The sequence below is a fragment of the Aulonocara sp. 'chitande type north' Nkhata Bay genome, linkage group LG20, assembly GCF_057382095.1.
Source record: "Aulonocara sp. 'chitande type north' Nkhata Bay isolate Kocher_YH1m ecotype deep benthic linkage group LG20, A_spYH_male_GT1.1, whole genome shotgun sequence".
In the NCBI taxonomy this organism is placed as follows: Eukaryota; Metazoa; Chordata; class Actinopteri; order Cichliformes; family Cichlidae; genus Aulonocara; species Aulonocara sp. 'chitande type north' Nkhata Bay.
In genome coordinates, this window is record NC_141363.1 from 29,119,375 (window position 1) to 29,136,917 (window position 17,543).

Sequence of the window (17,543 nt, forward strand, 5' to 3'; positions counted from 1 at the left end):
CGACTCCAAAGTACCTGCTGCTCACTGAAAGCATATCGCGCGTTCTCTAATATATTACAAAATGAATGGTCAGACCACCTACTAGAAGCACTTGCAGGAATCTTCATGTGCACACGGACGTGCACAAGCAAAAATATGATGCATGCACACCTTTTCACTGCACAGCCCTCCTCTTTAGCCTTGTTAGCGACTTCAGGTAAGCTATGTAAGAGTGGTGGTTATGATGTGGTGACCTTTTGCTGACTTGCTGTGGGCGGCAGAGGCATGGGGGTTCATTTTGTCCTTCGATGCAGTGTTTAATTCTGTGAGTGTGTTGTTGAGCAGGAATCGGGTCTGAAGGTGAACCAACCAGCGTCATTTGCTGTCAGCCTTAACGGAGCAAAGGGTGCGATTGATGCCAAGGTCCACAGCCCGTCAGGAGCGCTGGAGGAGTGCTGCGTCACTGAGATTGACCAAGGTAACCTCAGGAAAACCAACCCTAACCCAATCAAAGCACTTGCTAAGCTGATGTGATGTGTTACACACTGATCTGCCTTCTGTTTGATAGATAAATATGCAGTCAGGTTCATCCCCAGAGAGAATGGTCTCTATCTGATTGATGTGAAGTTCAATGGAAGTCACATCCCTGGTAGTCCGTTCAAGATTCGAGTCGGAGAGACCGGCCAGGCCGGAGACCCTGGGATGGTGTCTGCATACGGACCAGGACTGGAGGGAGGCACCACAGGTAGCAGTTTCACCCTGAGTGCAAATCAATGAAATTCCTTTGCCTGTTTGATGTCCCCTATATCCTGCCTGTCATGTGTCATTTACCTCCAGGAACATCATGTGAATTTGTGGTGAACACGAGCAACGCAGGGCCCGGGGCTTTAGCGGTCACCATCGACGGGCCTTCCAAGGTGAAGATGGACTGTGTGGAGTGTCCCGAGGGTTACAGGGTCACGTACACCCCGATGGCACCCGGCAACTATCTCATCTCCATCAAGTATGGCGGTCCTTACCACATTGTGGGAAGCCCCTTCAAGGCCAAGATCACTGGTGAGGAGGAATATTTTCATCATTATTTTATTAAATGTAAAATACTGTAATGCCTTCAGCTTTAACTCGCACTCCTCTTCCTCTCTGTCTTCTAGGTTCCAAGCTTGTGTCCAGCCACAGTATGCATGAAACCTCCTCTGTTACTGTAGACCCTGTGACCCGTTCCATCAGCTGTTCTCAGCAGGGCGCTCCTATCCAATCCGATGCCAGCAAGGTTGTGGCTAAGGGCCCAGGCCTGACAAAGGGCTTCATTGGTCAGAAGAACAACTTCAGCGTTGACTGCAGCAAAGCAGGTGTGTAAAGCTAGGATATGCATGAACAGAACACTGGTCAAAGCGCTATTCAGGATCAGATGTTGTATTTTGTGGTAAAGTCGTAAGTATGACAATAGAAAATCCTGCGGTGTGGCAGAGCTTTCATATGAGCTGCTTTCACTTGACATTTAATCTGTTCATGCAAATGGACCTCTGAAGGAAGGCCCGTACTGCCAGCACTCAGCGATGGTAGTTTGGTGAAGCTGTTGTCAGGACTCGTCTCTGAGGAATGGCTGTGCTTGTTTTAGCAACGCAACATTGGAGGAATTGTCCACACCTTTCAGCAGTGTGGCTGCTTCTGCACGACACGCTCTGGGGCTGATTCTGATCTGATGCAATCACTCACCTGATAACATCTTTTGCAGGTCGTAACATGCTCTTGGTTGGCGTGGACGGTCCTAAGGTCCCATGTGAGGAGATCCTTGTGAAACATCTGGGCAACCGCATGTACAACGTGAGCTACCAGCTCAAGGAAAAGGGAGAGTACATCCTGGTGGTGAAGTGGGGCGACGAGCACATCCCCGGCAGCCCCTACCACATCACAGTTTAAAAAAATAAAAAAGCAAAAATCCAGCTCTGCAGATTAGAATTGTACCACTGTTTAAAACGACGTTCTCCAGTTTAAGCCATCATTGTGTACAGCTCCACGTCCCTCCCATGTTACCAATGACTTCATCAGTGTTGCCCTCAGCCAGATTCCAGGATTAGATATTTTAAAATTCCATTCAAAGTTCAGTGCATTGAATATTCCTTTGTCTACAGTCAGTTGCTCCATTTTCTGTTTTCATTCTTCTGCTAAACACATTCAGTAAACTTGGGGACGAGAACGACGCACCTTTTTCATTATTACTGTAAGCTAGCAGTCAGTCGTGCCTTAGGCGATTTTCAGTGGATTTATGAGAAGCTAGTGTAGCGCCAGTAGAGTCTGGCCCCCTGCTTTGGATGGAAGTTACTGTTTACACTGGAGGAGTTACTCTGACATACACACAGTAAATAATGGATTCACTCTGATATGAGCTTCTATGAGAACACACACATGTCTGTTCATTACACCAGAGTGTTCATGATGCTCTGTTACTAACCCAGCTGTTTTACCTGCTGCTAGTGTGATCCAGGTTTAGCCACTGCTGTTCTTAGTAGGGAAGACGCATTTCACAGTAGCTTGCTCGTCATCCCGACACTGCTGCCTGGAAATGCCACTTCCTCGGTTTGTTTGTTTTTTTTTTGTGGAAAGCGTGCCACCAGTAATGGCCATCCATGTCCATTAGGTTGTAAGAACTCTGATAAAGAGCCCGATTCCCTGGCATGAAACGTGAGTGTGCAGTGGCTCACTGCCTTGTATGTTAAAAAGGGAAGGTTCCAAAGTTGTGCTTAACAGAAGGGCTGACAACGACGATGATGGTGTGGTTCATCGCGTCAGAGGGAGTGGACAGATGCTTGTTTTTTTTTTTTTTTGTTTTTTTTTTTTTTTTTGTTTGTTTTTTTTTTTTGCTCAGTGTTTTAGATCTCACCAGTTTCCCCTTCAGCAACACCCACCCCTCCCTCCTCCCCTCCCTTTGTCCTTCCATCTCCGCTCTGTCTAATCTGTTTCTGAACAAAAAAAAGAATCTTGTCCAAAATAAAAAGGCTTTAAAAATGATTGTAAGACAGTATTTTGATACACAATAAAGTTGTCTAAGTATTTTTCTGTCATTCTAATGGTTGTCTCATTTCTGTACATCCATCAACTCTCTTCCGCTTGTCCATTGTGTCAAAGTAACTGACGATAAAACAAGGAGATTTTAATTTTCTGGTGTGTGTGTGTGTGTGTGTGTGTGTGTGTGTTATATTAGGAAGTCACAAGCAAAAGGAGAACACACCATGGCACATTTAAACAAGGACAAATAATTTATTATTGAAGTAAACATCAGACGCTGTCAGTTCAGCTCTAAGGAGCGGGCAATCATAATGAAGAAGTTTGAGTTGTAAGCTGCGATTCATACTTTTGGCCACCAGATGTCACTAAAGAGGCCTGAAACTCTTCGGTGCTTCAGAAGGCTTCACTCGGCCATCACTACATGTTAACACATCAGCCTTGATTAACGCAGAGTAGTTTGGACCCGGAAGCAGGGTTCATACGGCATCACTTAACAACCGGTTAGCTGTTTGGCGGCTGTTGAACTAGTTTTGTGAGATTCTGGCGTTTCTGGCAACATACATTTAGGGTTTAATGGATCGAAATGAGATTATTCAAACTAAAATTTATTTGAATTAGGAAACTGATACTTTTAAACCCATCCCTACAGTAGCGGTTTTTGATATGGGTGGTTGCCCGGGACATCGTGGTGGGGGGCGGCATTACGGGCATCGGCAAAAAAAAATATAAAATTGCTGGTTCTCATGCTCCCTCGACATCAGCCAGCGCATATTGGGAATGGCATAGGCACCGATCGGTTTTCTATCGCCCATTTGCTGGCAGTAAGGACGCCCTCCGTTTGCAAGGTGCGCCTGCTGCTTGTGGCACAGGGAGGAGAGTGCGGGGGATTCTCTGGCTGGCTGGAGCAGCATCTACTAACTAGGGCCGGGTATCGTCACTGATTTCTAGAATCGATTCTGATTCACAAGGTCCCGAATCGATTCGATCCACGATTCGATTAAATTCGATTTGAATATGGGACATTTTGACAGTCAGAAATATAATTCTGATCAGTAAATTTACATATTTTTGTATCTATATGCAGCAACGGTTAGAAAGGAGAAGGGTTCAGAGAGATTTGAATTCCTCTAAATGTGCTAGTCCTGATTTGGAGCAGGGCGATTTGGTGTATATGAGAAACCACTCTGTAAGAGGTCGCAATAAGATTCAAGATTTTTGGGATCCCACGCCCTTTCAAGTAGTGCGACCTCCTCCTGGTCATGGCGTAGTATATTCAGTCGCTCCTGCTGGGCACACTGGTCCACTTCGACAAGTACATCGAACTGAGTTGAGAAACATTCCAATCAGGGAATTGGATGGAGACCAAGATAGTGGCCTACAAATGTCAAAACAGGATGATCTAACCGGAATGTTGGCCACAAATAACAGTATGGTTGATGAAGTGGAACAGATGTTTACAGAACAGGGAGATGGAGGCGATTCTGCAGTGTTGGAGGAAGGGACGTTGAGTCCCACACATGTGGGGGTGCCCCATTTGGATTGTTCTGGGGACCTAGAACCTGGGGAGGAAGATGTTGCCAGCTTGACGCAAGGGTCTCGTAGGTCAATGAGGAAGACTGCTGGACAGCACTCAAACCCATTTAAATTGCCACAATCCATTATAAAATGAGCAAAATTTTAAGTGTGCTCTCTTTTCAGCTCATCGTCGGGTCGCCGATGCCCTTTGAAGGGGAGGGTTGTAACAAGTGTCACCTGGCAGTTTGTTGCTCTCTGCCAGGTGATTGGCTGAAGAGCTGTGAAAAGGTAGTGGGTGTGTGGGGTGAAGTCAGCGCTCTTCTGTGGAAAAAACCAGAGGCAATTAATTCACTCAGGTGCGAGTGGGTATACTGTCGGTAAGAGACTTTTGCCATTTTTTTGTTTGGATCTTTTGCTATTGCATGTGCCTATTTTTTAATGTGTCATTGGACTTTTTTAGTGTGACCACGAATTTTAATAGAAGAATTGATCAAGCCCTAGATCGACTGCGCGCAGGGAAACTGATCAATATTGTAGGTATATTGAGTGTTTGTTTTAGTTTCATGATTTTGAATGGTTTTATAAAATTGCTATTTTATTGGGTAATATTTTAATTGATAATGTTGTTTGTTTTTCAGCTGTGCTGTCTCTGCTGTCCTTTTTTTTTGTTCTTTTGATTGATTTGTAATTTTGTTTTGGTTAGTCCGTCCAGCCGTAGAGGCGGTTATTGATTGAGAGTAAGTTTTGTAAGGGCGGACTAACCTCTCTTTTGTTTTTTTTATTTTAATTGTTTGTGCCACTTCCCTTTATCTCTCAGATCACAGGCCATACATAGCACTGATTCCCAGCTGCGCTGAGACCCGAATTGTTTGCAGTGTGTGCCACGATTGCAGTGTCACTAAGCGGGGTGTGACGGGTTGTAGTGTTATTTCGCACAGTTTGTGTGGTAAGTCTCATGTGCAGCTGGGATATCGGCAGGATGTGTTGTAAGTCCTGTCTGGAAACGACTGGGAATTTGTATGTTTAACTTATGTAATAAATAAATGATCAATTATTTCTTTGCCCCGTTTACTCATCCCTTGTCCTCGGTTACATTTAAAAAGGAAGCTGGCACACGCAAGACTTTATCAAAGGTGTGAGCGTCACAGCAGAGGCCTTTTTGTCAAAGTAGCTGAAGATAAAACAGAAAAACATGAAGGTTTTCCTGGCCAAAATTATTCTGCAGTGCATCAAAAACGAAAGAAAACCATTAATGAACATATGAACATTACCTCTGACATTACAGCGGTTTTATTAGAGACATGGCTAAGCGTTTTGCATTTTGCATAATTTTAAAAAGTTTAAATTTGTTCAGTAATGAACCTCAGAAATTAGGTTTTCTTTTCAGAAGTATGTAAACGGGGAAAAAAACAGCGGCAGACAGCGCTGTAAACAACGGTAGAGGTGTGCGTAACAAGCAAGTGAATAATGCAGAAAACAGTACAGAGAAAGAGAGAGAGAGCTGTGCATGAAGTGTGGTGGAAGCAAAACAGTAAAAGTCAGAGGGAATTCATGACGATGTTTATGTGAAGCGTAGTTTGGATCTTCTTTTGCTGCTGGTTCAGTCAGTTTTATTTTTATTGTTTGGAGAGAGATAAAACTAACAGCTTCAGAATCAGCGCAAAAAGGGCGTGAACACAAAGCGCGGACCGGCCGAAACATCAGAATCAGCGAGCTGTCGGCTTTCAGCCCCGACCGCGTCGGTGCCCTCAGGTGAGAAAGTCACATCTCACTGATTCTGATCCGCGGGTCCGCGCTTTGTGTTTGTGTCTTTGTGCAGAATCCATGTTCCTGCTCACATTTACTGTCATAGCTGTTTGGTGGTTGTTAAAATTTTGTGAGATTTCACCTGAGATTCTGTCATTTCGGGCAAAATAAATTTATATTAAAAAAATCGATTCAGGATTTTAATGAATCAATTTCACGTTATCCCAGCCAGAATCGATTTTAATCGATAAATTGATCATAAAAACCCACCCCTACTAATAACCAACTCGCAAAATAAAACAAAATAAAAACAAAACAACAAACACGAAAACACCAGACATTATGATACAGACTTATAATTTTTTGAAATTCTATACCCGAAAAGTGAGCGCGAGAGCCCTCAGTGTGCATGCTCGCTGCTGAAGTCAAAGTAAACTTTATTGTCATCTCCACTACATACAGTCCAGTATATACAGAGACGACAAGGTTCCAGTTACAGCAGTGCAAGTAAACAAACAGTAAATATAAGAAGAGTAAGAAAATAAATATACACTTTAGGACTGGGGTAAAGGGATCAATAACAATTTAAAATTTATAATTTACAGTTTGATGATTTAAAGTCTCACACAACCCGTCGAAAGGGGAGGGGGGGGGGCTGCTTCCAAATAGAGCACATATTATTTATAATGTTGTAAATCCAAGCCCATTATGTATTCATGATTTGAATCCTGGGTTGTGTGAAATCCCAGAAACAAACCTTAGACAAAGTGAATCTGTGAACTAAGGTGTAGGTCTATTAGGTTATGTTGTTGCGATCCTCGAGTTGGGGGATTTGTGTTCATACTGTAGTGCAAAATTAAAACCAATGTAAGATGGACAAGAAAAGTTCAAAGCCATCAGGTGCTCAGTTTAGAAAAAAGAGAAAAGAAGAGGAGGAGAAGCGAGCAAAAGATACAGGTGAGCAGATGTGTCATTGGATAATGGCAGGTCATCCTGAAACAATCAGAGTCAGAATCAGAATACTTTTCCCTAAGGAAATAATGTGGATCGCCACTGCATCCCTATCCCTTAACCCCCCAAAATCCCATGCAAAACCTTCACCACAAGGTGGCAGTGTTTCAGCAGGATTTTACTGAAGGTGTCCGCGTTAACGCGTTACTGTCCAAGCAAGCACCAAGTGCGCTACAACGTAATGGGAAATTCACAGAGAAACTCGCGGATTCTTCCACTGACCGCTGCGGCACACCTGCACCAGGGTAAACCTGCTCCTGCTTTACAGGTGAAAATAGAGCGACAGGACCGCTAGTCTTTGACTTAATTTATTTTCTGCTGTGTTTTACTTGCATCTATTTGAAAGAGTGAGTGTAAACACAAAAAATATTTTATTTTATGTGCTGGAATGTGCAGAAAATAGGTTTAAATATTAAACAAATTTCTTCCAGTAAGAGAATGTTGCATATAGTTAAATTTTTGCTTGATGCATGAAGTTAAAAGATTAAAACTAATAAAACAAGTTTTAAAAAGAGATGTTTCCATTTGATTACATTTTGTATGATGGATTATGTAGAAAAAGTAGAATTGGGCTGAAAGATCTATCACTTTATCACCTATTCAGGTTGTAAATCGTGTTTTTAAAAAGTAACTAAGTAACTAAGTAATTAATTACTTTTGGATATAAGTAATCAGTAAAGTAATGGGATTACTTTTTGGGGGAAGTAATCAGTAATTAGTTACTGATGACTTTTTTCAAGTGACCAACACTGCTTATTGCTAACTATTCTAAAACGGTAGTCTCTTCTGGCTCTCAGAATAAGTCGGTTATGTATAATAGTAACATAATTTTGAAAAAGCCAAATACCAGCTTGAATAATATTGGACAGACTGGATACTTACTATGGTTCCCATTTTGTAGTTCAAAGTGGTCTTATGCCAAAATAAAGCCACGCCCTGTTTTTACCTCTAACAAAATACTTTGAGGACTGACATTGTAGCTGTTTATTTGCATTCTTCTGATAGTTTAACTTTATAAAGTTAAACTATCAGAAGAACACCACTGCAATCGGGAAATATTTAGGTATTAATGTTTCTCCCAAGCTTGCAGATCTAACTAAATTAAACCATATCCCACTTTTAAAGAAGGTAGAAGGCGATCTGGCTAGATGGAAATGTCTACCCATATCACTCATGGGAAGGGTTGCCGCTATAAAAATGATAGTCTTACCAAAATTAAATTATTTATTCTCAATGATCCCAATCAACCGCCACAAGATTGGTTCAGATCTCTAGATTCATGTATGTCCAAATTCCTTTGGAAAAATAAACCCCCACATATAAGCTTAAAAACACTACAAAAGACCAAGGATAAAGGAGGATTAGAACTACCTAACTTTCAGCACTACTTCTTAGCCAACAGGCTTCAGTTTATCTCAGGATGGCTAAAACATACCCTCTTAGATGAACCTTGGCTAGATGTAGAACAAGCACTTTGCAATCTAGAGATTTCAGATCTACCATTTATCAGCTCAAACATCCAACGACATGAATGCTTTAAAAGCATCAGCATCAGCTCTTCTCTGACAGCATGGTGGGAGTTTCTAAAATTGACGGAGTCTTCATTAATCCCATGCAAACGTACACCTATCTGGAACAACCCTGACATATTACAAAACAATAATATGATAAACTTTTCAGATTGGAGTGGTAAAGGAATCAAATATTTAGAACATATACTAGAAGGAACAGAATTTATTTCATTTGACAGATTAGTTACACAATATGGGATCAACAAGAAAAGATTTTTAGAATATCAACAAAAATTAAATCCATAGTAAAAAAGAAATTTAAACCGGGTCAAGTTGAACTACAAACACCACCAAGTGTGGTTCAATTTCTTACTCTTAAAACCCCCAAATTACTATCCAAAATATACAGAATGCTTTCTAAAACAGATGAATCAATATCACTTCCTATTGCAAAATGGGAAGCGGATTTATCAGTTAACTTAGACCTAAACTTCTGGTCTCAGATTTGCTTAAAAACCTTTCATCTAATTAGAAATCCCAGTCTTCAATTAATTCAATACAAAATATTACATAGAGTGCACTATACAGGTCATCGGATGTTCAAGATGGGCTTTACGTCTACCAACAACTGCTCACACTGTCAAACCAATTCACCGGACAATTATATCCACGCTCTTTGGTTCTGTCCACCAGTTCAGAGGTTTTGGCGCGAGATATGTGAGGACTTATCGAAGTGTCTGAAATGTAAGTGATAATGTCACTACAGATAAGAATATAGCCCATATGGTTTTCACTGCCCTATGCATAGCCAAGAAAACAGTCCTCATGAACTGGAAAAATAAAAACAATCTTAATTCTAACCAATATAGAAATTATCTATTAGATTACATTAGTCTTGATACAGCCTCTGCCACCACATCAGATCAATTGCTCTGGGCTCCTTTGATTAGCTCCATCACCTAGTGGAGGTGGGGGGTCATAGTTTGGTCCCACCTTCGCTGTTGTGATTGGTGTGGGGGTAGGGACAGGCTTAGGGCGTCGGGGGGTTCCCCAGGAGCATTTTCCTTGGGGGCCTCAACCCGGGGTAGCGGTCATGGCCTATTAGGGGCTCTGTTGGCTCTTAGGTGACGGTTTCCTCGTGGCTGCGTGCAGCGGGGCTAGGGGAGGGTCTGTGCTGACGGACATGGGTTACTGACCTGGTAGCCTGGCTGCCCCTGGGTGGGTCCGGGACGGGCGTGAGGTTCTGGAGGCGCTCCGTCTCTGGGCTGGGGCCCTGGCCGGGCCTCGGGGGCTTGGGTCCTGGTTGGTGTGTTGCCGGGGTTGTATGCGGGTATCTGTATGGGGGCCCGGCCCTGGCGCAGGGTGCCGCCAGTGTATCGATCCACCTGGGGGGCTTTTCAACTGGTGGGGGAGGTTGTTACACCTTGCAGGAGCTCTCCTCTCTTCAGGAACTCTCTCTGCAGGAGGGGGAGATACAGGAGAGGTGGAGGAAGATCTCAGCCTGGGCGTCTATTGCCTTGTGTAGTCTGGAAGATGAGTGGATGACGGGGTGGGTACAGTTTTCTCTGTGGTGGTGTCAGGTGGGCTGTCACAGGCTCTGTCCATCCGGACCGGGGCCCCCTTTCCCTGGCGGGTTGCGGAGTATGGGGGTGCCTACTGGGGTCAGCGGGGGAGCTGGCCCCAGGGAGGGGTCACTTGCCCCTCCCTTCCTTCCCTCCCCATCTCCAGCTGCCTCCCTCTTCCCACTCCACCACAATCACCCACACATGCAGGGCCTTGGGGTAAAGGTGTGTCACCAGGGTGCTGTCAATGTCACAACTTAGACATTCACATTACTCACACTCTCATAACACATACATATAGGATCTTGGGGGTGGGCACGCTACACGAACTCCAAAAGACCATCAGGGTGTACACCTCACCCCTGGTGTTGTTGCCCACCTCTCAATTTTAAATACACGTAGACACTGAGGGCTATCAGGAGGGGGTATGCGCTTACCTGCTGCTCTCTGGCAGGTAGCTCCATGCCCTCCTGGGTTTTAAATGCACCTTAGAACACACATGCATCAACACTACATATGAGCGGGTGGAGGGAGGTTTTGGAGTCTTCTCTCACCCCCGTTCTCTGCGACCTGCTGGAGCGGGGGGCTAGGAGGAGGAGTTGGCCGTCCGACTAGGGTCTGGAGTGTGGGGCCTGCATGCTGCTGCGGAGTCGGGGTGGTCTGCTTCTCCCCCACCACCGCAGGGAAAAAGGGTAACACCACCTGGGTCTGGGTGCAGTTTCCCCCTCCAGGGGCAAGGGTACCTAGACCTGGTTCTTAGAGTACGCTTGGGGAGTGTGATTGTGTGTACAGTAGCTGTGTCCCAAAACGTCGGCTGCATCCTTCGGAGGACCCGGCCTTCGCGGTCTACGTGGGCCGGGTCCTTCAAAGACCGAGAAGGCTGGAAGTGTGAGGCTGTGAAATGGGATGATCTAGCCTTCAGATTTGCGTCACCGCTGTCTCGGTGGAGTCTAATAAACTTGCCGTCTGCTCCTTGCTATCTAAAATATAACAGGACACTGGCGTAAATTCTCGATCGTCTCACACTTCTGTTTAACGTTTATTCAGCTGTGTGAAGATGCCGGAGGAACCCACTCGATGGATTAATAAAGTTTTATTTACTCTAATAATCTAATAACTTTGATCTCAGCCAAACCGATTTATTCCAGAACAAATAAAACACCCAAAAAAGGCAAACAATTACATTTTTAACTTATCTGAGTGACTTACGGTATATCATGTTTAACCTGAGTAGCGAAAGAGCGGGGGTCTGAAAACGATGAAGCCGGGAGTCCACTGCTCTCGCCGGCTGGAGTGACCATTGAACCCCCTGGCTTGCTATCGAGCTGGTGGGTAACAGACGTCTCCGAAAACGTTGGCACACTTCTGCAAATATGCGATGTCTTGATAAACCAAGCAGATATTTGTAATTTACACAGCTACTTTCTTGCCTTAAAATATGTTAAAAGTTTATTTTGTGGCCCAGAAAGATTAATAAGAGTAATTTTAAAACTTAGTAGCGGCTGCCATTGTTGTCAGCTGAAATTTGGCTGGGCTATGAATTCTGGGATATGGTGGGCCACGAAGGACACACCCGACCCATCCTTCAAATTCGGGGAAATGAAGGACGCATTTGTTGGCCGCATTTGAAGGAGTTGACGAATTGGGACAGCCTTCGTCGCCTGGCTGTGACGTAATCGGCCTTCAAATGCGGCCTCCGGAGGATGCAGCCGACGTTTCGGGACACAGCTATAGTCTCTCTATGTCTGTCGGTTGAGTGTTGAGTAATTGCATATGAGAGCATGAGGGTGGGAATGGATGTTTGTATCTGTGTGTGCCTGTATGTCTGTGTCTATATGTCAGGTTGGGTATCAGACGCCACCTCTCCTGGGACATCTCAGGCCCTCTAAGGCAGGGGTGCTCACACTTTTTCCGCATGTGAGCTACTTATAAAATGACCAAGTCAAAATGATCTACCCACTACAAAAATCCAAAACATATACTTATTTATAAATATATTGAGGATTCTTTATATCTACAATGTATATACATGCATAACCGCAATATCCAATATTTCACAACACAATTAACTATGTAAATTTTTTGTCATTACCTGAGTTTACTCTGATGACTTGCACTGAATTGAATCAGCCAGGGATGCATAGTCCGGACAGTAGCTGCTGACGGCCAGGTTTAAGAGAAAAAACCGAGAGCTAAAAATTGGAGTTAACTCGCTGACTAGCTTGTCAGTTTTACTACACTTCGCGCCGCTGTTTGCGCATGCGCAGCGACCTAAGCGTCAGAAAAAATCTGCTGTCATCTGACTGGCTTCCCTGTATCAATCAAGTGACGGGATGGATGATAGGCTGGCATCTATTTTTTTTTAATGCCATGCGATCTACCAATACTACCTTTGCGATCGACTGGTCGATCGCGATCGACGTATTGAGCACCCCTGCTCTAAGGTATGGAGGCCTATCTCCCCCCACCACTTCCCCTGCCAGTGGCAGACGCCCTCAGACATCGGTGCATTGGTGGTTCTTTGTGTCCGGGGATGGGCGCCCAGGTACACACCGGCTCACTCCTTGGTGGCTGCTTATCGGGGCCTGGAGCCTGGGGCTTGCTCGGGCCACTTCGGAGGTGGGGTGCCCTCGGCCTCTCGGTCTGGGGCTCGGTCACTCTGGCACAGCTGGCTGCCGGCGGAGCTCACAGGCACGTCACTGCAACCCCCCCTGGCTTCTGCTCCGCGGCTGCTGAGTGACCCCTCATCTGGGACTCTCCTCAGCTCTTTCTGGGACAGTGGCGCGGCTGCCCCTCTGTTGGTCTTCCTTGGTCTCTTGTGTTCTGGGGGCCTCTGGATGTCTGGAGTTTTGATCTCCTCCATACCTGCTTCATGCCCTGGTGGACGGGGCTGTGGCTCCCCACCTCTAGCAGATCATTACATGAAGGAACCTTTTAAAAACGAACGCATCCATGCTCACAGGTGTACACATGGGTGCTCACACACACAAATTACACCCTTTTTGGCTCCTACCTCAAAGCACACTGTGCGCTGTCGATATTACGTGCTGCACAATAATGTTTAATATTTAGCATTTACTGTCATATTCCCATATATCATCGTGATGTTGTTTATTGTATTGCTCTCGTTTTCTTCTGCTTGTTTTCTTTTTTCTTTCTCAACAGGTGATCCAGGTGATTGATATATGTATTTTTTTTGTCTGCTTATTTAGTTGGTTTTTGTTTTTTTGCTCTTTATCCCCGTCCCTCTTCTCTGCTGTTTTCCCCCCCTCTTCCTTTCTCCCTTTTCTTTTCCTCATTCAAGTCTGTCCCGTATCTAGCAAGTGAAAATAAAAAAAATTCATAAAATAAACAATAAATGGTGAATCAAATAGACCATTACGGCAAGGCTGGGATGGTCAATTTGGTAAAGTAAATCCGTTGGGCATCTTTCCTCACCTTTAGACAATAATTCTGATGGCAAAAGAACCAAACAGGACAGGCAAAAAAACAAAAAAACAAAAAACGAGTGCGGGGGAGAGTGCACAGCAAAATCTCCAGTGTTAAATTAACACTAGAGAGTGTCTATATGGGTCCACACCTCTGAGTGTAAAATACAACACTGTTGAGTGTTAAATTAACACTTTTGACAGTGTTATATGTTTAAAAGTAACCTAGTCAGTTTTGAAGATTAACAATGGCTAACACTGAGCAGTGCTGATTTTCTAACACTGGAATATTTCTAACATTTTGAGTTATTTTCCAGTGTTAGAAATAACTCTCAGTAATGCCACAGTGATCATTTGATATATGGACCTGCAGCGGAGTTTAGGTCCAGACACGGCTAGTGACGTCAGACTGAACAACCGGATTGTAAACATCGCAGGTGGCTCTACCAGCATACCAGCACCACGTGACAGCTTTGTGCTGTTGAAACTGGGAAGTGCCGAAATTTACTGAAACGTACAAACAAATGGGGGGAAAGCATGTAAGGCAAATACAGCTGTACACTTCCGACAGTTAGCTTGAAAGGCAATATTATGGTATGACCATCTTTTATTCTTGAGCAGGCGCCTGTAACAAACATGCCTGAAAATCTACAATTGTTTTTTTTGCTAAGTTTTACATTAGACAGACACTTGAGCAGTGGCGGGGGGGGGGGGGGTTATTGGGCTTAAGCCCGGGTTGTTTTTTCAGAAACCCGGGGTCTCTTGGAGTGTAATTTTTTCATAGTTAGATGCCTGGCTTACAACTGTATAAAACAAAAGACTACACACAGTATTCGAAGCACATAGTGCACCCTGTGGAAGTTTACGACTGTGCATAAATCCCCCCTAATATTGGTATGATCCGAGCTCAGGCACTAAGCGATTGAGCGAGGGGGCGGGGGGAGCTGCTGCCTGCGAGTGCGCTGTTGGAGAAACGGAGCTAGGCAGACAGAGGAGAACTGAAGTTTGACCAGGTATCAAAGCAAATCATTTGTACTGTACAAATAATGTAAATATGACGATGTATCACGAAAGATTGATATCAAGTGGGTCACTTGACCCATATTACGTTACTTGCTCTTCAAGTGAATAAACAAATGGCGAAATGAAAAGCCGAACAACAATGCTGTTTCTTTAGAGCAGTGGTTCCCAAACTTTTTTTGCTGGGCCCCCCTTTGTTTTACAAGAAAAATGTCCCCCCCCCCCCCCCCCCACACACACACACACGCACGCACAAACACATTTTCCAGCCACACACACCCATATTTTGCTCCATCGCGGTTTATTTCACACCTCAAACATTTAGCAAACAATTAAGCAAATACAAGTAATCTGCAATATATTACAGGCAGTAATAAAATAAACTACTAACTCTTTTACTCTACATCCACACCTACACGGGTATTTTTGAAAACGCAGCTGTTGTGTCCACACGTAAACAGCGTTTCAAATCACCGAAAACTGAGATTTTCAAAACTCCTTTTCTGCCGTTTAAGTGTGGAGAGGAATACAGAGTTCGTCACGCAACGTCAAAGGTATGCGCCTTTTTTCATGTCACGCTGTGCGCCACTTTATTGTTTACATGAGATGAATTGCAGAAAGGCAGATAGTCAGATTAACATTTTTGTCTCTATCTGCAGGTTTTACACGCTTACATATACACACGCAGTTACTGTCTCTCTATTTACAAAGGCAGAAGCATCACGGTGTAATTATTTTACGTGTAGTTGGGTTTTTTCCTGTGTAATAATATTCAACATTGCTATCAATACATTTTTCAAAAAATGTCTCTCTGTGCAAAATGGGTTTAAAAACATAAACAGCTGTGGGATCCTGTTTGTCCGTGATAGACAGGGGCAACAAATTGTGGCAGGATCAGCCCGATGGTATTTGTATTCTACTGTAACTTTACTGTATAAAGAGCTAACATCTCCAAAATGTCAGGAGTAGTTAGTCATTACAACAAGTGTTTGTGAACTAACACTGTTTGTCTGTGATTTGTAGAGCCAGGTGAGTGCTCCCAATGCAGGGAAAACCAATTCTGCAGGGAGACCTACCTTGGCAATTGTGCAGGTGAAACCAAAGGGCAGATATGCTTCACCATATTTTCTAGTCTTTGGCTTAGAATGAAGTTGGTTTGGAAACATATTCAGCGATGCTTCATCTCCTGCTTTGCGTTTGTGTGGGCGCCGTGCTAGCAGTGTCCAAGCATTGTCCCCCCCCCCCTTTTCATCCCCCCTCCGCAATGGCTCTGCACCCCCCCTAGGGAGCGGGCCCCACACTTTGGGAAGGTCTGCTTTAGTGAGTCTTAGTTTACATGTGTGTTTATTTCATATTCTCAGTTGTTACCCTCCACAGCTAAATAAATAGGTTTCAGTAACGTACTGATATACAAGAATGGACATAAGGGGCTTCTTTCAAAGAAAAAACTCAGGTAGATGTTATTTTATATATTATGCTTTATATGTTGTTCAGTATATTTCTATGCAAAACAAGAGGAATTTCAATACACAGCAGTATATTCACAGCTGAAACCAGATATTTACATACACTTTATGGAAAACACAAGAACATTTTTTTACTGTACAACATGATATGATATGATATACCTTTATACCTTTATTAGTCCCACAAGGGGAAATTTCATAAGGCTGCCGACCTATTGCACTCAATGGCGGCGCCATCTTACCCTCCGACCATACATACATTACACAAAACATCACATGGGGAAGACAGGTCAGAGAAGTATAACAATGGAAAATGCACCACATGAGGAAAGATAAAGAGAAAAAAATAACTCCCCCCAGACTGAGCTCCGACAGGGAGATCAGTATGAGAACAGAAAAAAACACCTCTGCACATAGCACATGAAAAAAAACTCTTAATACACCAAAGAAACACATGACAAGCAACAGGGGTGGGTAAAGGATGAGAGACAGCTGAATTTGACAGTACATCCGGGCCTGCGTGCGCTGGTCTCCTTGATCCCCGTCAGCATCGGAAGGGAATAAGCATCGAAGGCGTTTGGAAAGGGAGGGGGGATGAGAGTGTGCATATCAGTGTATACGTGTGCGTGTCCAGAGTTCAGCTGAGACAGTGTCCTTCGCCCTGCTAGGCTAAGTAAACAGTCTTCCAGCCAACCCAGGTGGCCTTGCATGGAATGGGAAGGAACAGACTAAACACAGTCGTTATCAGGGTGTTGTTCAGCTCCAGCCTTGCAGCTGGCGCCAAAGGGGTATCCGCATAAGTGATGGTGGTTTTTACTTTAGTGCGAACAACTCATATGAATTTCAAAGCAGTTCTACAGTCCAACACTGGTCTCTCAATCTCCCGTTGGAGAGCTGCGAGCTTCGCCCTACTTGCGTTCTGTGATTTGTCATTTCTTGTGCTCAAGGAGCCGATTTCTGAGAACTCACGGCAGTGTGCCTCCCCGAGATGTCATCCAATTTGCGCCCACAGATGTTATTCCGGACTATCCATCAATTTAGAGTAAACTTGTTTTGTTTTGGATAAATATTGAAATATCTTTTGAATTAGTTAAATGTCAGAATAAAGAGAGACAGAGCTGTCTATTTTTTATTACTTTCATCAAATTTAGGAGTACATATACACTAAGTTTATTGTTAATTAATAAGAAAACTCCAGATGATTCCATTCTGAGCTGAAGAAGCTTCTGATAGGTTAGTAGAGTCCATGTGAGTAAATTGGTGGCACACCTGTGGATGCATATAAGGCAAAACACAGAG

The 17,543-nt window shown here is 43.9% G+C and overlaps 1 protein-coding gene across 3 annotated transcripts in view; it reads left to right on the plus strand.

Annotated features, from left to right (window-relative positions):
* flna (filamin A, alpha (actin binding protein 280)) overlaps window positions 1-3,041 on the plus strand; it is a 43,848-nt gene extending 40,807 nt beyond the window's left edge. For all 3 annotated transcript variants that reach the window (XM_086278523.1, XM_086278521.1, XM_086278522.1), the window contains 5 exons: window positions 325-457; window positions 548-724; window positions 817-1,035; window positions 1,131-1,328; window positions 1,715-3,041. In XM_086278523.1, the coding sequence (XP_086134649.1) occupies window positions 325-457; window positions 548-724; window positions 817-1,035; window positions 1,131-1,328; window positions 1,715-1,899 (912 nt within the window). In that variant the 3' untranslated portion in view covers window positions 1,900-3,041. The remainder of the gene's footprint in view (window positions 1-324; window positions 458-547; window positions 725-816; window positions 1,036-1,130; window positions 1,329-1,714) is intronic.
* Window positions 3,042-17,543: the final 14,502 nt, after the last annotated feature.